The sequence below is a fragment of the Myotis yumanensis genome, unplaced genomic scaffold, assembly GCF_028538775.1.
Source record: "Myotis yumanensis isolate MYYU_CA2020_CCGP unplaced genomic scaffold, mMyoYum1.0.hap1 SCAF_1, whole genome shotgun sequence".
NCBI classification, from domain to species: domain Eukaryota; kingdom Metazoa; phylum Chordata; class Mammalia; order Chiroptera; family Vespertilionidae; genus Myotis; species Myotis yumanensis.
The window spans coordinates 210,764,857-210,787,119 of record NW_027223752.1 but is presented as its reverse complement, the minus strand read 5'-3'; the positions used below and the strand labels follow the sequence as shown (position 1 = coordinate 210,787,119).

General features: G+C 42.4%; 1 protein-coding gene across 5 annotated transcripts in view; it reads left to right on the top strand.

Annotated features, from left to right (window-relative positions):
• The window catches only part of ATP10D (ATPase phospholipid transporting 10D (putative)), a 79,542-nt gene that overhangs the window by 42,905 nt on the left and 14,374 nt on the right, over window positions 1–22,263 (top strand). For all 5 annotated transcript variants that reach the window (XM_070397100.1, XM_070397110.1, XM_070397094.1 and 2 more), the window contains 10 exons: window positions 755–993; window positions 3,519–3,707; window positions 5,637–6,246; window positions 6,861–6,967; window positions 8,143–8,269; window positions 11,398–11,582; window positions 15,771–16,080; window positions 18,696–18,772; window positions 19,789–19,914; window positions 21,140–21,340. In XM_070397100.1, coding sequence (XP_070253201.1) covers window positions 755–993; window positions 3,519–3,707; window positions 5,637–6,246; window positions 6,861–6,967; window positions 8,143–8,269; window positions 11,398–11,582; window positions 15,771–16,080; window positions 18,696–18,772; window positions 19,789–19,914; window positions 21,140–21,340 — 2,171 coding nt within the window. The remainder of the gene's footprint in view (window positions 1–754; window positions 994–3,518; window positions 3,708–5,636; window positions 6,247–6,860; window positions 6,968–8,142; window positions 8,270–11,397; window positions 11,583–15,770; window positions 16,081–18,695; window positions 18,773–19,788; window positions 19,915–21,139; window positions 21,341–22,263) is intronic.

The window sequence follows — 22,263 nt, the reverse complement described above, 5'->3', positions numbered from 1 at the left end:
GGTCATATGCAAAGAGATGCTATTTCAAAGACAGGACCAGATGACATTGCCAAGAAAGAGTTATAGGTGGAGAAGGGAGGGAGCTTCCACAGCAACCCAATGTTTGAGGCTTGGGGAGGAGAGAAGACAGCAGGAGAAACTAAGGAGGAACAGCCATTGAAGTAGGAGGAAAAATAGGTGCAAATGGTGTCAGAGAAACAGGAAGAGCCATTTCAAGGAGAAAATAGTCAGCTCTGTTGGACATTGCTAAGAGTACAAATAAAATACAGGCAGATGCGATCATTGGATTTGGTAACAGGAAGCTCGTAAATGACCTTGACAAGAGCAGTGTCAGTGGAGAGACAGGGACAGAAAGCCATGAGATTCATTGAGGAGAGATAGGTGTAGGTGAAAGGGGAGAGAACTCTAAGGGTGGAGTCCTTGAGAAGGCCAGAGGGTTGGATGGAGAGCTTGAGTGGAAGATTTGGCATTTGAATCTTTATTCATAGTAGGAAGACTGAGAGTTTGGGTACAGATGCAGATAGGTTGGTTGATTCAATGATGGGGAAAGAAGAGAGTTCCTAACTGAATGCTTCTCCTTTTCTCCATGAGGTAAGTTCATGAGCTAAGGGTATTGGGGGAGGGGTGGTTGGAGACCAGGTTTGAAAAGGGAGGAGATGGTATGAAATAGCTGTTTTAAGTAAATGCCTGACATATTCAACTTGCAGGTGGTTCTTCTCAGGTACTGACGCCGTGTGATTTTTCTACCCCTCAGCCAAGAGGTTAGAGTCCTATCAGGAAGCTGTCTCTGAAGATGAGGATCTTGCTGACACTCCCAGTGGCTCCCTTGCCAATATGGCGAAACCGAGGGCCCCCAACTGCAGGATGGCTCATAACCGGCCTTTGGGAAGTAAATCCTCAAATCATCTTGCTGGGAGCTGTTCTGCTCTAGGAAGTGGAGAAGGAGCCAGCGAAACGCCTCATTCCAGACAGGCTGCTTTCAGTAGTCCCATCGTAAGTGTGAATGCGTGGCTTGACTCTTGTCCATCATTAATGAGTAATGCCGGAACCTCCTCATAATTACAATAGAGTCAAACACTGTGTCTTTTAAACCCGAGAAGAGACCACATAGTTGCAATTTAGTGTGCGTGCCATACATATAATTAAAAGTATAAACAAACAATATCACAACCTCCTAATTTTGGGGATAACTTCAGTGTTGAGAGAGAAAATATCATTTCTGGGGGGAAAAAAGGAATATTTCTGATTAGGGCCAATCATGTCTGAGCTTGAAGAAGGCTGCCTTCTGTAAGGACCGTAGCTCACTCTCAGAAAAGCTAGCCGGAGTTATCTTGTACACAGGTAAGTATGTATAAATCATTGGTATCCTCCAAGAGCTTATTTTTTATTTTGTTTTATTTATTATTAATTCTCACCTGGGGATATTATTCCACTGATTTTTAGAGAGAGTGGAAGGGAGGGGGAGAGAGAGAAAGAGAAAAAGAAAGAGAGACAGGGAAACATCTATGTGAGAAAGACACATTGATTGGTTGCCTCCTGTAGGGCAAGGATCGAACCTGCAACCCAGGTACGTGCCCTTGACTGAGAATCAAACCTGTGACCCCTTGGTGCCAGGACTGATGCTCAAATTACTGAGAAACACTGGCCAGGGCTCTCACATTTATTTTGACAGTCCTTTTTGTAAACACAGCTTTGCTGACCAGAGCCCAGCTTTGGCCAGCTCTAATATCCCTTTTATTATGGTTACAGCGCAGGGTCTCAGTCATGCAAGTCGTCAGATTCCCCAAATGAGGTATTTGGATTGACTTACATCAATGGCATTTTTTACAAAAACAGAAGTTGCAAACTCTTCATTAGTCTGAGATCGACTTCAGAATGCAGTAATCTCTATGTTCTGAAGCCAGTTATTAGTCAATGTAGAGATCCTTGGTCCAATGAAATCATTAGCTTCTAAGATCTCTCACTCAATCCCAGATGTGTTCCATAGAACAGATCTCTCTGAAATACAAATTTGAGAATCCTGTTCATACCAGGCTCTTCTTGGAGATTCGCAGTACCCAGTAAGCCCTCTGAAAAGTGATGCAATAAAGAAACCTGCTTAATTTAAACATTTTTGTCAACGTATTTCAGTATGGAGCTCTTTGTTTGGTTTGGGGTTTTGTTTTTTGTTTTGTTTTCTTTTGTTTGCTTACTATGTATTAACATCCTGAGAAGGATGCCTCCGGGAGTATTGCTCCAACCCATGGAGTCTGAGAGGCACTAGCTGGTGGTTTAAACATAGGCCTTGATAAGCATCCCTTGGTTGACTAAACATCGAGTGAGAAGTCTCAAACTTTACGACTCTCTTCTACTGACTTTGAGGGAACGGCTGTTCTCTGAGTACCGAGGGCCCAGCCAGTCCCCAGCTCGGGGTTACTATGTTTGAGATGCATGAGGAAATGTGGGCAACTCATTTAGGAACAGCCCCCAGGTTATGAGAGCCTATGAACTCCATCAGTCTGCAACAAGATTCAAATTTTGCTAAGTCAGGTACCACAGGACAGCAGATGTACAAGTATTTAGATAGAAATTTAAGAATGGTTTGTAACAGCAGATAACGTGGACCTTTAAAACCTATTGAGCCTGGCAACCTGAAGGTGAGTATCATTCAAGAAAGAAAAGGAACATTACATTACTTGGGTTTCTGTTGTGCTGGTCTCATTCCACCCACTATCTCCTTTACTTTATACAGCCACCCTCTGAGGTAGGTGTTATTCTGACCATGATTCAGAAGCTCAGAGGGTGAAGCAAGCTGCCTGAGGCCACTAGCTAGTATGCAGTGGATCTAGGATCTGAACCCAAACCCATATGATTTCCAACCTGTACTCTCTTCTTACTAAGCCTATGCTAGTTCTCACCAAACTCCTAAGCATAGAGTACATGCCACAGTCTTCTGAGTCTAATGTCACTTATCTCCGTATTTTACTTTTCCCCCTAAATCACCTGGCTGGCTTTCATGCATTCAGGATGCTTTGCCAGCCAACTGCATCTAGGACTCCCCTAGAGTACAATGGCATTTTTGTGAACTTGATTTGAAGTTCCTCATTTGACTCATCTGAAAAATTCCTAAGGCAGTTGATTGTATGTTACTGGATTATAAACAGATTTCTACTACAACATTCTTTGCTAGAACTAGCACTCCTAAATAAGTGTGAGGAGTACTGTGTTAAACAAAGTGGAGTATTTTTTTCAATAACAACTTGTTAGAGCCAATTTGTACAAAGAGTTTTTAAGAGGAGGGCGCAGAGTAGAGTTGCCATATAATTGTGATGATCTGAAGTCTCTTGTCGGAACCCTCAGGAATGCCTCGTGGAATGTTATTAGGAAATAACATGTATATTAAATATTTTTTTAGAAGAGTAAAGTTTACTGTGTCATGATTCATATATTCTGGTTATAAAAGCTACTTCTCATTTAGATTTAAAACTCTCATTTTTAGACATTTGTTATAATAACACTTTGTCTTATTGGATCTCCAGGAAACAGATGTGGTGCCAGACACCAGGCTTTTGGACAAATTTAGTCAGATTTCACCTCAGCTCTTTGGCCCAGTGGATGAGACCATCCCAGATCCACCACAGGAGAGTTTGTACATCATTGACTTCTTTATTGCTTTGGCAATTTGCAACACAGTAGTGGTTTCTGCTCCTAACCAACCACGACAAAAGGTGAGATCTCTAATGCAAACAAAGATCACCTTCCAGAAGAGAACTTTGGATTTAAATGTACCTGTACTGGTCTTGTTATGTGGATAATAATCAATAATAATAATAGCCGCTAATAATACCATCTTAACATTTATCCAGCAGTTAATCAGTGCTCTGCACTTACAATGTTCTAAGTGATTTTAGGTGCTATTACTCCACTGTAATTTTCTGTCTTACAGTTGAGGTTAAGTAACTTGCCCAGTCACAGGGTGGTTTTGTGGGGAAGGTGGGATTTGAACCCAAGAAGTATGGCCCAGGGCTACTATATATTTTGCTTCTAGGAGGGTAGCTGAATGCTGGGGTCCAGCCCCAGTGGTCCAGGGGTTCCCAAAGGTGTGGACGGAGTCGGCGAAGAATGTTTTACACAGAGACAGCGTTCAGAACTCTCTAGCTTTCCTTAGTCTCCGTGGATCTTGGACCTTTGGGAACCCCTGGACCGCTGGGGCTGGACCCCAGCAGCTGAAGAAAGCGATTCTTGTGGAATGTGGCTCTGTTCATTTTGCTTTAGTTTTTTGGTGTGTGTGTGGTTTTTTTTTTACCAAATTGAAGCTTTTTTTGAGGCTTTGGAGACTTTCATCATAGTATACACTGTATCAAACAAAATACAAAGCATTAGATTTATTATCATGTTTCATGAGAAGGTACCTTTTTCATGTACCAGTTGAGTTAGCTTTAAATCAATCTATCTGAAATCCAATACATGTATAATACACCAGGTTTCTGCAGTTCCCACAAAAGCTGGATTTCTAAAGTGTACTTGTAGCTTAGAATTCATGGAAAATTCATTTTCAGTTAAAAAGAAAAACTCGTTTTAGAGACGGGTGATTCACCACTTGCTGTGCTGGCTTCCTTGTGTGTCACTATCTCCCCTTTTGCACACATCCACTTAAAATTCAATTTGCAGCACAACCCAATTAAATTTTAATTTTCCATCAGATCATTTTCTTTTGGCAACTTCAGAGGTGGTCAAGTTTAACATAAAAATAATTTACTTCCAATTAAGCTTTCACTTGCTCAGACACTCTATTTTTGTAAGATTTCAACTAGAAAGTTGCCCTTTGAAAAGTGATTATGTAATTAGAGAATAAATTGTGGAGTGTTCTGTTTTCTCCCAATATGATACTTCATATACATCTATTTCCAAAGCAGACATCTTATAGTGTTTTCTGCTTAAGAAATATTGATACCTTATCTCCAAAGAATATGATATTCTATGGCCGAAAATAAAATATAGGTATATAGGAGCCTAAGTTTCATGAGATTTCAAGGTAGTGATAGGAAGGCAGTAAAAAAAGAGCTAATTAGAATTCTCGTGGAATACAGAAACCTCATATGTGATCGAAAAATTGACCATCATGAGTCCCTCAAACTATCATAAAACTAATAATCTTTAGAGACTCAAGTACAGAACTTTTTAATTCCTTGGGCATTTCTGAAGGAGAAAATTTTAGGAGCCAATTAATTGCTCTTCACGATTGAATATGCTACTAGTATTATTGAATACTTAATTTGCTTACAAGTTTTAAATTGTTATTGCTAGGATGCATACAATAAAGATTATGGGTTTTTCTATCTTTTAAATTAGCTCATTAGGAAAAATTGCTAATAAGTACACACACTGCTGGCAATATTAGCATTTTATGTCTTTTGCTATTTGTCAGATTTCGTCCTGAATGGTTGTAGAAGTTCATAATGCCATCAACATTAGCACATCTTTTTCAGTATGGCTCTCTTTATTTTTACTGATGTTCTCCGTGGCAGTTGTAAGCATGAGGCCAGTTGCTATCTATTTAAGGGAGTGGTAACTCTTTGTATCTCATTTTCCCCCCAGTTTGACTTCAGAGTTGTCTTTTGACTGCATTATTGAGACCTTCCCAAATTCCTTCCTAGATCCGACTCTCTTCACTAAGTGGAATGCCCATTAAGTCTTTGGAAGAGATTAAAAACCTTTTCCAGAGACTGTCTGTCCGAAGATCAAGTTCACCATCTCTCGCCAGTGGGAAGGAGCCATCTCCTGGGGCCCCGAACGCCTTTGTGAGCAGGCTCTCCCTCTTCAGCCGAGTGAAACCGGCCTCGCCTGCCGAAGGAGAGGTCTCCCAGACAGCGGGGAGCCCGCAGGGCCCCGGGAGCTCCGCTTGCCCTCCAGAAAGAGAGAAACAAAACTGTGATGCAGGCATCGCCAACGGCAAGGTGGACGCCCTCCCTGGACAGCCCTTGACCTCCAGTCTGTGTTATGAGGCGGAGAGCCCAGATGAGGCGGCCTTGGTGTATGCCGCCAGGGCTTACCAATGCACTTTGCAGTCCCGGACACCAGAGCAGGTCATGGTGGACTTCGCTGCTCTGGGACCATTAACATTTCAACTCCTACACATCCTGCCCTTCGACTCAGTAAGAAAAAGAATGTCTGTTGTGGTCCGGCACCCCCTTTCCCACCAAGTTGTGGTGTATACGAAGGGTGCTGATTCTGTAATCATGGAATTGCTGTCCGTGGCTTCCCCAGGTGGGTTCATACAGGACAGAGGGTGGTGAGATGAAGGGCTCAGAGATGAAAAGGCCACTCTCGGTGGTTGATGAAAACAAACAGGCAGACATGTGGGGATCAGTCATGCTTGGCAAAGTAGGGAAGGCTCAGTAGGATTGGGTGAGAAAGCATCTAAGTTTGGGGGCTACCCAGACCTGGGTTCAAATCTGGCCGCTGTCATTAGCTATGTCTTGATAAGTTACCTGACTTTTGTACCTGAGTCTTCAGTAAATGGGGATTATAGTGCCTTCTTTATTGGCTCCTCAGAGGTTTGACGTTGTACTGTATACCATATAGGTACAGCCTTTTCCCAGTGCGAGCAAACTGTAAATGCCTGATGAGGGACTGATGGCATTGTTATAGTTATTGTCACTGTCGTTATTGACAGTGTGGGAACAGGGTTGGTGTTCAGTTCTTGGTACTTTCCTCTCCCCAGGGAGAATGGGAACAACGGGAGGATGAATTCTGGGGTTCCCTTTTATAAATGTACAGAACTGCAAGGCCTTTTGTTTGTTGTAGGTTAAGCTATCATTTTAAAAAGTATGTAATTGGGCCGACTGATGGGAACCCTTGCGTTTTGCTAATTATTTCAGATGGAACAAGTCTGGCAAAACAACAGATGATAATAAGGGAAAAAACCCAGAAACACTTGGATGACTATGCCAAACGAGGCCTACGCACTTTATGTATAGCAAAGAAGGTGAGGCTGCTTAGCACACGACTCATTCTTGCCTCCCAGGTAATTTAAGAGAACCTGACAGCCCTCACCAGATGGCTCAGTCAGTTGGAGCATCATCCCATGCACCAGAGGGTTGCAGGTTTGATTCCAGGTCAGGGCTCACACCTGGGTTTTGGGTTCCATCCCTGGTTGGGGCGTGTACAGGAGGCAGCCGACCAATGTTTCTCTCTCTCATCTCTCTCTCTCTCTCTTTCTCTCTCTCTCCCCAGCTTCCTATCTTTCTAAAAATCAATAAAAACATCTCCTCAGGTGAGAATTAAACAAAAGAGAGAGAGCTGACATCCACTGGGCTACATTTGTATTAGGGACAGGATCATTTCATGGAAAAGGCAGAGGGTCCCTTTTGATCTTGAACTCCCCATTCTTACACCTATGTGTGAATAGATAGGAAGTGCCTCACCCCCTCTACTCCAGCTGCTTTATAAGAACTTCAATGTAGATTTCTCCCTCGCAGCGGTTCTCAACCTGTGGGTCGCGACCGTCAGAAAACACATGTAGCATATCAGATATTTACATTACGATTCATAACAGTAGCAAAATTACAGTTATGAAGTAGCAACGAAAATAATTTTATGGTTGGGGTTCACCACACATGAGGAACTGTATTAAAGGTTCGCAGCATTAGGAAGGTTGAGAACCACCTGAAGACAAAGGAAAATGCATCATTCATTCCTTCTCAAAGAATTCCTCTTAATTTTTATTTGGAACATGACTTTCTTGCTTTACCAGCATGGTCTGTTCTCTCTTTTTATGTTTACAAATAACTAACCCCATAAACCAACCATCCAAAGACATCAGAGGTACTGCTGACTTCATACTACCTCAAGCTACTAGTGTGTACTGGAATCACCTGAACTTAAATAAGTGGAGACTTCTCCCAACTGCATACTGAATAGATTAACCCAGTTTCCTCATGTATGGTCCAGAGATACTGAGCTATAGGCTCCATTCATCGTCAGTGTTACACTAGGCTGATCATAGAATTCGGGAAGCATCTGATGAGGGTATGGGCCTGGCACAAGTGTGCCCAGAGAGAGGAATACCTAAAATAAGTTGATGGCTTGCTATTCCTCCAGGAATCGGTCCTGGCAAGATTGTCACATGACTGCCTTATAACTTGTTTCTTCCCCCCATAGGTCATGAGTGACACTGAATATGAAGAGTGGCTGAGGAATCATTTTTTAGCTGAAACCAGCATTGACAACAGGGAAGAATTACTGCTTGAATCTGCCATGAGGTTGGAGAACAAACTGACTTTACTTGGTAGGGAGACTATGCTGTATTTTCTGAATGCAGGAGTTTGGAACACAGTTGACATTTCTGTTATTCACCAGTGCCTCCCACCCCCCCTCACACACACACACACACACTTTGATCTAATAGATATATGTGGTTCTGCCCACCCTATGCCGTCTCATATCTACCCAGCTTCCAATCCCTTCTATTCCGTCCTCCACTGCAGTGAAATAGACTTTATTTGTGGTCGAATTGGGGTGGTCTTTCTTAAAGAAGTCATTAAAAAACCCAACTCAGAACATAGAGTACAAATCATGTAAACATCAGGGAAGAAAGCTGGAGTGTCTTGCCAGGCACTGGATACCTTACTTAATATGTGCTGTCTTTTTGAATCTGCACAACAAATCTTCATTTTATTTAGAAAAAACTCAGAGCGCAGAGCAGTCAGTGACGTGTCCAAAGCCACATGCTCGTAGCTGACAAAGCTAGGGAGGCACTCTGGCCTGCCTGGCTCCAGGGCCCGTGTTCTTTATTCTGCACCTGCAGCTGGGCTAATGAAATGTATTTCTCTGTTTTCTCTGACTTCCTGATTTCCACTAAAGGTTGCACACTGACACCCCTTGTGTCAGCTTGAGCTGTATCCTGAAATCTTCCGGAGTACTTTAAAAAATGCTGGTGTCTGGGATTCTAATTCAATTGCTCTGATGTGTGGCGTGGACATTTGAATTTTTAAAAGCTCCCCAAGTAATTCTAAGAGGAGACAAGGTTGGAAACCACTGCCTTAGACCTAGAGATCTGGTTTCCATTATAACCACTAACATCCCAAGGAACCAACCTCTGGGCCCCATTCCTCTGGTTCAGAGAAAAACAATGCTCTCACTTAGCCTCTGGCCAGTAGAATAATGATGCCCACTGCTAAGTCCTTTCTCAGTGACACAGTGAGTACTCTGGGTCGACATTTCCTCATCTGAAATTCCAAACTCTAAGATACTCTGTGAGCCAGAACTCATTGGACAACAAAATCAGGCCTGATTTGATAAGAGTGTTTATAAGTCTTTATTATCCTAATTAGTGTGAACATGTGTATGTTATGCTGCAGAAATATTAATATGCTAGATGACCATATATTACAAAATATGATATATGCACTATATTATCTTTTTAAAATCTGCAAAACTTTTTAATTCCAATACTTATCTGGTCGTATTTCAGAAAAGGGAACTGTGGACTTACACTAGGAAAGAGCACTAAAAATAGGTATTGTGCCTTATTGACAAGAGCATTCTTTAAAATTCTGTTCTTACCCTTGGGCGTATCATCCTATCTAATAATAGGCAAACATGGTAATTAACCGTACCTCCGACATGCTTCCCATTGGCTAATCAGAGTGATATGCAAATTAACTGCCAACCAAGATGGTGGCCGGCAGCCAGGCAGCTGAAGCGAACAGGAGGCTTGCTTGCTCCAGTGATGGAGGAAGCCAAGGTTCCCCGCCTGCCGCTGCCAGCCCCTGAGCTGCAGTCTAAGAAACAATGTTGCAATTATAGAAGCTAAACAAACCCCAGAAACCTGCTTTCAGCCAGCCGGGCTTCAGAGCTGGAGCTGCAACAGTGTTTCAATTATAGAAGCCAAACAAACCCAGATACCTGCTTTCAGCAGTCGAGGTCTCAGAGCTGGAGCCTAGCCTCAGAGCTAAAGCCGGCTCTCAGTTTCAGTGACAGCCATAGAAAGTAAATAAATCCCAGAATAAAAAGAAAAAAGAAAAAAAGGAAAGGTTGGGAGCTTCAATCACCCGCCAGCCTGAAAACGGCCCTCAGCCCCTCACCCAGACTGGCCAGACACCCCAGTGGGGACCCCCACCCTGAAGGGGGTGTGACAAGCTGCAAACAGCCATCATCCCCTCATCCAGGCTGGCCAGGCACCCAAGCAGTACCCCCATCCTGATCCGGGACACCTTTCAGGGCAAACCAGCCAGCCCCCACCCATGCACCAGGCCTCTATCCTATATAGTAAAAGGGTAATATGCAAACTGATCCTAACAGCAGAAGGACTGGGAATGACTGGTCACTATGACACACACTGACCACCAGGGGGCAGACGCTCAATGCAGGAGCTGCCCTTTGGTGGTCAGGGCGCTCTCACATGGGAGGAGCTCTGCTCAGCCACAAGCCAGGCTGATGGCTGCCAGTACAGCGGTGGTGGTGGGACCCTCTCCTGCCTCCTCAGCAGCGCTAAGGATGTCCGACTGCAGTAGGTCTGTTCCACTCTGGCAAGTGGACATCCCCCAAGGGCTGCCGGGCTGCCAGAGGGATGTCTGATTGCCATCCTAGGCCCAATCCCCCGGGGAGCGGGCCTAAGCCAGCAGGTGGTCATCCCCTGAGGGGTCCCAGACTGCGAGAGGGTACAGGCTTGGCTGAGGGGCCCCCCTTTCCCCCCGAGTGCACAAATTTTTGTGCACCGGGCCTCTAGTCCTATATAATAAAATGCTAATATGCAAATCAACTGAATGGCAGAATGACCGGTTGGTATGACATGCACTGACCACTGGGGGGCAGACACTCAATGCAGGAGCTGCCCTCTGATGGTCAGTGCACTCCCACTGGGGGAGTGCTGCTCAGCCAGAAGCTGGGCTCATGGCTGGCAAGCATAGCAGCAGTGGTGGGAACCTCTCCTGCTTCCGCAGTAACGCTAAGGATGTCCAACAGACAGTTTAGGCCCACTCCCCATGGGCCTAAGCCATCATTTGGACATCCCCTGAGTGCTCCCAGACTGCGAGATGGCGCAGGCTGGGTTGAGGGACACCCCACCCCCCCACCCCGAGTGTATGAATTTCGTGTACCGGGCCTCTAGTAGAATTATAAAATTATAAAGTAAGGTTACATAAGTAACTAAGCAATGCCCCCTCAACTTATAGAAAAGAAAGCTAGCCAGAGAGAGAATAAGTAAGTTTGATAAACTTATTGATTCTTAAGGCTTCCTTCTGAAAATGTTACTTTGTATGTGATTTTGGTCTGGGTCTTCACATTTTCTTTGGATCCCTGGAAGTTATTAGAGAAAGATTGGGTTGACTTATAGATAGGGCTCAGTTATAGCCTCAGTGAGCTTCAGCTGGCTGAGTTTCTTACAAGCCCTGTTGCACTTTGGTAAATTTGTAGGTGCCACTGGCATTGAAGACCGTCTGCAGGAGGGAGTCCCCGAGTCTATAGATGCCCTTCACAAAGCCGGCATCAAGATCTGGATGCTGACAGGGGACAAGCAGGAGACAGCTGTCAACATCGCCTACGCATGCAAACTGCTGGAGCCAGATGACAAGCTCTTTGTCCTTAATACCCAGAGTAAAGTATGAATCATGAGATTTAAACCGGTCTTTTTTCAAAGCCAGTGGAGCATTTGTGATTTGATGAACGTGAGGAGGAAGAAAAACCGATAACCATTAGCTCCTTGATAATTATTTATTCTATGCAGCAGCCTAGCTTGTACTTGGGGGAGGGTACCATAGTTCTTCTAAAGGCTTGGTGAGATGTCAGAATGGTTCAGAGGAGCCATTGCTGAGTAAAGGTATGAAAAGGAAGTTTCTTTTTTATTCCCCCCCTCCCTTCTCTTATTGGGTGGTTTACCAGGGATTTGACAAGATTAGCTGTTAAGGACAGAATATATCAAGCTCTAGGACAGGAATCTATCTCCTTTTCAAGTTGAGAGGAAGTGATGATTTCTATTGGAATCAGGTGAATAAATTCATATTTTCATGGTAATTCTAAAAATAGACTCTCAGGGTAAGCATGCCCTCTGGTGGTAATTCTTGTATGGTGCTACTGAGAATTCCAAAAGTTTGAAGAACTCTTTAAGCAGGGATAAAAGGGATTTTTTTAAGGAAAAGGAACTTAGAGGTTTGGACCCAACTGTTTTTTCTAACCTCTCCCTTCCCACCTAATCTCTAACACAAACAATTGTGTTCTAATCAGTAAACAATTGTTTTATTTTTTTCAGAAAGTTCCTAGCATAGTGATATTCTAAGGTTTCTGCATATTGTGTAATTTGCTTGGAAAACCTTCTTCACTCCTTCCTCTGTAGTCAGACTGAATCACTGACATCCATTCTATCAAGGCAGCCTGACTTTCAAACCCCGGAGCTTCTCACCTGGTCACATATAGGACTCGGTCACTGGCTGCCATGTTTGCTTAGCCATGTTTCTATGATCAGGCCTCAGTCCATACCCAACGAGACTGTACACTTAGAGGAAATAACATTTTCCATAGTCAACACAAAGTAGGTTCTCCTTGGCAGTTGGTAGTGGCCTAGGGACCCCTAACCACAATCACCAGCCAGCTCCCAGTGTCAGCCAGAGGCTGAGCACAAGAAAAAGCTTAGTCATTGCAATCACTACATTGGATGTGCTCTAAGGCTGATAAGATCCAGGTTCAAATACTTGGCCTGCCAGTGACCAGGTATGTGACCTTGGGGAGTTACCTTCCTGAGCCTTTTTCCTTGCCTTTTAAAGTGAGTGCAATGCCTATTTCATAAGGTTGATGTAGACTTTAAATGAGACAATGTAAATTGTTTAATATTTTGCCTGGCAGAGGCAAGGGGTTCAATGAATCTTAAAAAGGAAAAATAATCAATTTTTGGTCTTTAATTTTGACTTTGACATTTTTGGTGTTTAATTTTGGCATTTTATGAGCAGTAAAATTTTTAGGATTTGAACATTTATTTGTAAATACACAATTTATGGTAAAAGCATTTACACTACCAATCCAAGAAATCTTCACAGTGTATCAGCTGTGGAGTGTTCTAAGTTCAAAAGATTATTTTATTTTTTTGCTATCGAAAAGCACAGGGAGAATAACTAAACAGAACACAGTAAACTTAATTAGTTTTATGATGATTCAAGTCCATGCATATAAAATGCCAGATACATCGTAGGGACTCAATCACTGGTATTATTTCCTCTTTTCCCCACTCTACACCCCTCTGGAGATGCTAGGAGTTAAAGGAATTAAAGATCATGGAGCCCAATTTGTCATTCAGGGGAGGAATTGCTTCTGTGACATTCTAAATAAGCCCCTGGCAACTAATGGGATGTCTGCTCATTCTGCAGTGCAGTACTCAATGTTAAAAATCCCATCAACTTTTGGTCCTAACTTTGTAACTTGGCTTATAATAAATGTAGCCACTTACAAACTGTACAAAGTTCCCATTCTCATAGAAGTTTTTTTGCTTTTATGTTTTAATTATTTCCTAGATTATTTACTGCACTGTGATATTTAAAGGCCTTTCAGGGTTCATCATTTAGTTTTTTAAGTTTTAGTTTTATAATTTTATTTTAAATATTCTCCTGAGATAGCAGCTTATTATTTTCATGTTTATTAATCTAAAAAAGGCTTTTTTATACATAATCTCATTGATATTTATAACAAGTAGAACAGATAAAATTACAGTATTCCTATTTTATAGCTTGAGATTTGAAAAGGTTCTGATGATTTGCCTAAGTACCTGTAGCTGATTACTTGCAAGTATGCTTTCTATATTATATTACATATTACATAATCTGTATTAACCTGTCTCTATATATATACTTCCATACAGTTGATTCTCATTATTCATTGAGTTAAGTTATATAAAGTTGTCAAAAATACTGAGTTAGCAAATTCTGATCCATTACCCCTAAAGGAAATACAGGATTAGGTTCCTGGGACCCTTTGGTCACAACTTTTTTGTCAACCAATCAATATATAACCTTGTTTCATGTGTGTTTCTGTTTAAAGACACCTTATTATACACACCCATACACACATACATGCACACATGTTTGATTCATTAACACTGAACAGCACTACGACTCATGCCTGAATAAACTTTATCTGACACACATATAGCTTTCTCTTGCATAGCAACACTAGACAGCACTTCAGCACTATACTTGGGGAACATTTTAAACTGTGAAATCACCAACAAAAAGCACCCAAAATGCAAAAAAAGATATGTCACCTAACAGATAATGAAAAGGACACTTGTTTACAGTGTGGGAGCTGACAGAGTAAGAAGGCAGAGTGTCCCCTTGCTCAGCTTTCACTGGACAGGTGCACGACCCTTGACTCATTTATTGTCACTCTGTCCATGGCCACAAATGGCTGCAAAAGCAGCATGAGTATTCAATGTAGGATTTCAGACAAATTTCAGCAAATAGGTGAAATCGCTAATCCACAAATAATGAAGATCAACTACATGTATGTGTGAAAAAGTACAGTTAATTTATAAATTAAACACATACATATGCAAATAAGAGGATAATACCATCTATGTAATCAATCTAGAATCATAAAACTACAGAAAATTTACGTCCGATTTTGGAGGGCATCCACTCAGGCTGCATTCTGTACACTGTGAGCCAAGAAAGCTACAAAGACTATTCATAGTATTAGGATCAGATCTGTTCCAGAGGTAAAGGTTGCCAGGTAGCTCCATTGTAAAGTGGAATCTCTTGTTTATAGTTCATGAAGTTATTAAGTCCTTGTTGTGTCCTGTCTACATAGCCGTATCTCCTTCCTCCCTACCCATCTCATGTTGTTGTGGGTTGAGAAATGCTTGATAAAACAGCATTTGAACTCAGAGTCAATGGCCTCTGAGTGAGGGGCTCTTTGATGAATTAACAATTTCAGGCTCAGCTTATAACTATAAATGCACTGCTCCTGGATTTCACTTGGTTCTCTGCTTAGCAGTCATTTCACACAATTTCTGGATAGGTTGATTGTTAGTCTTCTTGAGTAGAATTCATTCAATGAATATTGATTGAATGTCTAATGTGGCCCTCTTTTAGGCATTGTGAAGGCTTTAAAAGAAGAACTTCCTATCTAGTGTGGGTGAGGCTAGTGGAGGGAGGTTCACCCACCAAACGTGATGAGCACCGCTAAGAATGCCCCAACCAGAATATCCATTCCACGAGAGCAGGGATTTTTGTGTTCATTGGCATATCCCCAGCACCTAGAATGTTTTCTAACATACAGTAGTTCCTCTATAAATACTTAGTGAGTGAATGGATGGATGGATGAATGCATTAAATAAAGAATATAAAAACAATAATTACTGATTTAAATTCTGCTGTGTCATGCCTTACACTAAGAGCTTTGCATGCATTATTTCATTTATTCCTCACAATGATGTTAGGATGTAGACAACATTTACATTTTTCAGATGAGAACCTTGAGGCTACATGATTTGCCTAAAGTCAAGCAGCTAGTAACTGGCAGAGTAAGACCAAAGTGCTCTTGAGATTCACTGTTTGAGAAGGTAACTTGCACAAATAAAGACATTCCATAACTATTTTTTAGCTGTAGAACTGACATGAACTGTCCTCATCTTTTTAACTGCTTCCCACATACACACAGAAGTATTTGTGGAAGAGCTGTCAGGTCTTTGAAAGTACCAAGGGTTGCCAGGGTGCAGCAATTGCTAAAGAATGACAGTGACAAATTTCGCTAGATGTGGCCACCAAAGAGCCCCAAGGCTAACTGTCTTCGCCTCTTGCTTCAAGGATGCCTGTGAGGTGCTGATGGGCACAATTTTGAAAGAACTTCAGAAGAAGAACCCAGTCTCTCCAGAGCAAGCATCTTTAAGTGAGGATTTACACCAGCCTTCTGCCCCCTGGGACTCAGGGCTGCGGGCTGGGCTCATTATCACTGGGAAGACCCTGGAGTTCGCCCTGCAGGAGAGCCTGCAGAGGCAGTTCCTGGAGCTGACTGCTTGCTGTCAAGCTGTGGTCTGCTGCAGAGCCACACCCCTGCAGAAAAGCGAGGTGGTGAAATTGGTGCGCAACCATCTCCGGGTGATGACTCTGGCCATTGGTGAGTGGGGATAGAACCTCGCCTTGTGCTTCTCACTTTCCTGCCACGCCAAGGCTGATCCCTCTGTCTGTTCTTCCTTCTGTATACCTGTTTACGCTTCTGGCTGGCTGTGCTTTCCCTCCCCTTTTTCTTCCTTCTTTCTTTCCATTCCCCACTCCTTTCCCCTTTCTCTCCATCACCTATTTGACCACCTGCTATGAACCAGGTGGTAGGAATGTGACAGTATAGTAGTCAAGACTCTTTAGGTTACATGTTATAACCCCAAATCAACTGGATTAAGAAGGGTAATGTATTGAAACATAGAACTGAAAAATCTAGCTCTACCTTCAGGAAAGTTTAATTCAGGGACATGAACAATTCCTTTATTCACAAATATTTATTGATTGCCTTTTATGTGCCATTTTTCTTGGCAATGGAGGTCATCTAAGAGTATGTACAGCTGACAAAGCACCTTTTATTAGGGAGCTTACATCTAGTAGGAGGGAATATAGTAACCAATGAAACAAAACAAAAAAGCATAAATATATAAGATATCACAGTGACAAATACGATTAAAAAATAAAGCAGAGCCTGGGGATGTAGGGCATTAGGGAGGGAGAGGGGGCGCTATTTGAAATATGTGTTTCAGAGGTCTCACTGATAAGATTGTATGAGAGGAGAGACTTAAAGGAAATGATAAATGAGCCATGGGAGGGATATCTGTGGGGAGAACATTCCTGGCAGAGAAGGCAATGGAAATGAAGGTCATGGCCCATGCTTTGAGGCCAAAGAAAATTTGAGGGAAGGGAAGAATTTTCTGCAGGTTAATGAAGGACAGAGAGGTGGCAGGTGGCCAGACCATATAGGTTCTTGGAGGTCATTATAAATGTTTGGCTTTTATATGAAGAGATAGTGAGTCATTGGAGTACTTTGAGCAGGAGAAGGACATGATCTGCCTTAAGTTTAAAAGGATCACATTGTCTCCTGTGTTAAGAGTAATTGTAGTGGTGTATGGACATGAGTAAGGAGACCACTTGAGAGGGTATTGAAATAATGAGGCAAGAGATGATGATGGCTTGAGCCCAGATAGAAGCAGAGAGGGTAGTGGGACATGGTCAGAGAATGGACATGAATTGAAGAAAGAGCTGGTGACATTTGCTGATGAGTTTGATATGCTATATGTTAGGAGGAAATAAGGGTGACAACCCCGTTTTGGCTCAAAGAACAGAAAGGAAGGAGCTACCATTTCCTGAGATGGAGTCAAGAGTTGGGTTTTACATGTTAAGTTTGAAAAATCCACTAGATGTCTAAGCAGTGGTGTCAGGCAGGCAGCTGGATACAAAGAATAGAATTCAACAATGAGGAAGTAGCTAGAAGGATAAATTTTGGAATCATAAGTCTAGTGGTGATATGTAAAGCCTTGATATTAGATGAGATCACCAAAAGTGAGTATAAATGGAGAAAAGAAGTATGTGAGATTAAGCTCTGAGACACGCCAGTGTCTAGAGATTAGCAAGATGAGGACTCAGCCACCTCTTTTAGTCTCTGTTTTCACCTGGATTGTGTTCAGTCTCAGGTAGCTTCTCCCCTCAAGATGCTGATACAACCACCAAAAATGTCCAAGTTTACCTCCTACCCTATTAACAGCCTTAATGAAAAGATAGCGCTTCTTTTTAAGTTTCTGGAGTCAAGCATCACCATTAGGGTGGGATTTTGTTCAGCTATCTTATTGAATGAACATATAAATGAATGAATTGGTCAAGCTGGATCCAGATATTCCTGAGGCTGGAACCCCTGGACATGTCAATTACATAAATTAAGTTCTGGACATGTTAATTATATCATGTGACCTTATCTGAACCAATCACTGAAGCCAATAACAGATAATGCTAACTGTCCAAGCTTGGGTCAGTTGTCCATTCTAACTCTGGGGGTTTGGATTTGTATTAACAAGCCACATAGATTCATAGTTCCCAAGGAAAATCAGGATACTATTACCAGAAAGCAAGTGAATGGTTGGTGGGTAGTTGGGAACAATAAATATTCATTACCAACAGAAAGGCAGTAGCTCTGCTTAAGAAGCTTCCAGTGTGTTGGGGAGACCAAGAGCTCTATAGCAAGCACAATAGCATGTGATGGGTATAATAGAGAGAGATACACAGCGTGGCGGTAGAGCCTAAGGAAGGGGCATCTGATCTAAAGGGAATATGAGACGGATCTGTCAGAGGAAGTAGCATCTAAACTGAGATCAAGAGCAATTAACCCAGCAAGGTGGGGTGGGGGTGATCAGGGCAGTGTTATAGGGATAGAAAAACAGCATGTGCAGTGGCTGGAAGAAGCAGGTTATATATCTGGAAAATTGAAAGTAGAGTGGGTGACATAGAGAAAGGAGAGATCAGTCTAGAAAGGTGCCACAGCATGAAGGATTTTAAGGCAGAATTGAATTTGGAATTCATCCTGATGGTAGTTGGGTGCCACCTTTAATTTCTGCTTAACTAGCTTCCAGGCATCTTGGAGACACGGGGTAAACTTTGAAGGATGTGTCTGTTTGCTTGAGTGGTCAATATTGATTTTCAAAGTTTGCATCATTTCTTTACTCCTCATATGTTTCTTGCCTTTTCTTCTGTCCCATACAGGTGATGGTGCCAATGATGTTAGCATGATACAAGTGGCAGACATTGGGATAGGGATCTCAGGTCAGGAAGGCATGCAGGTGAGTGGATGCTGTGCACCCAAATTCTATGAACTTGACCTGCCCACCCAAGGTAGCATTCTTTGTGGTAAAATATCTGTGGTAGAATAAGCCTCTCTGGTTAGCTCAGGAGCGGGAAACAGGAAGTTTATCCATTTATTCATTGATTATTTACTGGGCATTATGGTCTTTTCCTGGGTAATTTTAGCTCCATGGTTTACCTGTTCAGTTTAAAAAATATAACTAACCTAGATCATAACTGTGTATACATATTATGCAATAATGTGACTTTTGCAAATGAAAAAAAGACTACTAAGGATTTGAATAAGAGAACTAAAGATCCTAAAGAGAGAGGAAAAGGAGAGAAAAGGAGAGAATGGGAGTGTCCCATTTGCATGCATGCATGGATGCCTATGTGTCGGGTAGTGTTTTAGGCACAGAATTCAGATAGAAGCTTACCCAAAAGACTGCTTTTGTGGATGGAGCAAATGTTGTGGGAGGAAGGTAGGACGTGAGACTTAGGTTTTCCCCAAAATTGTAAGTGATGACATCTGTACAAAAGATTAGAAATTCAAGTATCTCTTTGCCTGACACATACTAAGTTCCATAAAATTATGACTCCGATCTTGATATTCTCATTGAGGAGACTTGAATGCACATGAAATGCATACAGTTCTTGCTAAGGGAGCTGCTTTGTAGGAAAGTTCACTTGCTGAAGTTACATCATGAGTAGCGACCAAGGAGAAGTTGTGTTTCATTCGACCATATCGGAAAGCTGAGTAGTAACTTCAGGCAACCTGTTAAGGCTTCTGTAAGGATTTTGTTTGTTTGGAGTTGTTTGTTTATGGGTTGTTGTTGTTGTTTTTTTGTTTGGGCTTTCTTTTGGTTTTTTTTATTGAGGGTTTTTCTTTTTCGGTCTGTATGTAAGGTTTCAACCACACATTTGACTGATGAGCCTGTGGTGGTCAGGCTGCCATGCTGGGTCCGCTCTGACATGTGTGATTGCTCAGGTGGTTCTCTCTTCATTGCCTCCACAGGCTGTGATGGCCAGTGACTTTGCCATTTCTCAGTTTAAACATCTCAGCAAGCTCCTTCTTGTCCACGGGCACTGGTGTTATACACGACTGTCCAACATGATTCTCTATTTTTTCTACAAGAATGTGGTATGTAGCTCCAGAGAATATATCCCTTTCCCCCTCCCACCTTTCAATCCTGCTTGCTTACGGGATGAAAAGGAAGTGCCCTACACGAAGCTCACTTCACTTATTGATGTGTTGGAGGCAGCCAGGAACACCCCTCCTGTCTTAACGGAAATAATCTGGAATGTGCTATGTTTCAGCTGCTGACAGCCAATTGCTAGGCTTGTCCACCCGCTAGCATATTCTATTCCCTGTGCGTTTAAATTCAATTAAGGCCTGTCTGGTTCATTTAAAATCAAATTGTTGACCTTCCCTATAAAGGTTTCGACAAGCAGGTTGATGAAATGTTTAATACTACCTGTCAGTAGCAAATGAACAGGTTTGCTTCCATTTTACAGGAGCTACTGTCCCCAAATTGATGCTGTCCCCAAATTGATGTTCCTTGTGTTACATTGAAGATACAGATGAAAACCCAGTATGATGCCTTATGCCATAGCTGGCAGTCATTTACAATGTGAGAATTCTCTAGCAGGCCTCTAAAATGTTCCTGGGCCATTATGGACTTAGTTTATTTGAGACAAAATGTGGGAGGAAACAATGCAGAGAATATGCCCCTAGCCTCCAGGATGGCTGACTGTCCTGCTGTGCCTGGGAATGTCCCAGTTTGGGTAGCGAAAGTCCCATCTCCGGGAAAATGCCTCAGTCCTAAGCAAACTGGATGGTTGGCCATCCTGTTGGCACTGTTCCATTTCATCACTAAAAAATGATTGTGAACCCGAAAAGCAAGAGAATGAACATGTGTTGTGTACCTGGTACGTACCAGGCATGGGACTGGGTTCTCTTCATCCAGAGCCAAAATATCTCAAGTTGAATACTGGCTCTGCCACTTATTAGCCAGGTAACTCTGGGCAAGTTCCTTAGTCCCTCCGTGCCTCAGTTTCCTCATCTGTAAGATGGGGACAAGAATAACTCCCAAGTGGTTATGATGATTAAATGAATTCTCTGTAAAGCTCTTAGAACTGTGCCAGCACCACACAGTATGTGGCGTGTGTGTTTGAATTTAATAAAACATTTGCTCCCTCCCCTCCCCCACCCCAATAAAAGCTGCACGGTAAGATGTGGTCTTCCTTTTGTAAGTAAGGAAACTGCACTGAGGTTGCAATCACAGGTGGGAATGGTGGCGTGTGGATGTGTATTCCCACTCGCATTGCTGTTTCTAAGATGCCAATGTTCCTCTTTGTGTTCCTAGGCCTATGTGAACCTCCTGTTCTGGTACCAGTTCTTTTGTGGGTTTTCAGGAACATCCATGACTGACTATTGGGTTTTGATCTTCTTCAACCTCCTTTTCACATCTGCCCCTCCCATTGTCTATGGTGTTTTGGAGAAAGACGTGTCTGCAGAGACCCTTGTGCAGCTGCCTGAACTTTACAAGAGTGGCCAGGAATCAGAGGTAGGTGCTAAAGCCAAGGCGCTTAGAACAATGCACATCCGTTGTCAAAATTGGCGTTTTTCAGGCAGCCCAGCTCCAATATTGTGGTACGTGCAGAACTATTTAAAACTATTTGATTCGTTGGGTTTTTCAGATTTCTGCTAACAGCAGATAGTAAATTATTCACTTCTGAGGTGAACAGAGGTAAAATTATGAAAGACCTTAAGTACTTATAAGAGAGCAAATCCCAGTATTTAGACCTTATAGCTAATGACGTCTAGTATTTACTAAACTCCACTCTGCCCTTTATTGTGCAAACCACTAAACATCCCTGTCTCATTTATCTCAAAACACTCTGAGAGAGCACCTGGTGTTGTTCCAATTCTAAGATAAAGAATCTGAACCTCAATGGGGTTAAGTAATTTTTCCAAAAATGTCACAGTTAGAAAATGGCAGAGCCAGTGCAAGACCCCTTCTCAATCTGGTTCCAAAGCCAAAGTTCAATCCTCCAGGTTCCACTGTCACATAAAACCGGAGAGTGATCTTAATGGCACCCTCTCCCTAAAACCATGCCCCTCCTCCACTTTATTGATGTTATGGTCCTACCCGTCCGTCTACCAGTGACATGTCACTTATACCTGTCTCCCTTTCCACCCTTCCCTCACTGCCCTGCTATCTCTTAGAATATTACAGTTGCTGATTGAGTTAGCTGTCACAACTCTTTTCTTTCTAATTCATCTTTCACAAAATTGTTAACAACCAACATTAAGATTGTACTTACGAGCATTTATGTCATGCCTCCTACATGCCAGGCCCTGGTGTAAGTGCATAACATACATAAATCTAATCCTCAAAATGACCCTGCAAGATAGGTGCTATCATGGTCCACATTGTAGGTGAGGAAAGCCCGGCACAGGGAGGCACCTTAAGTATCTGCCCAAGTC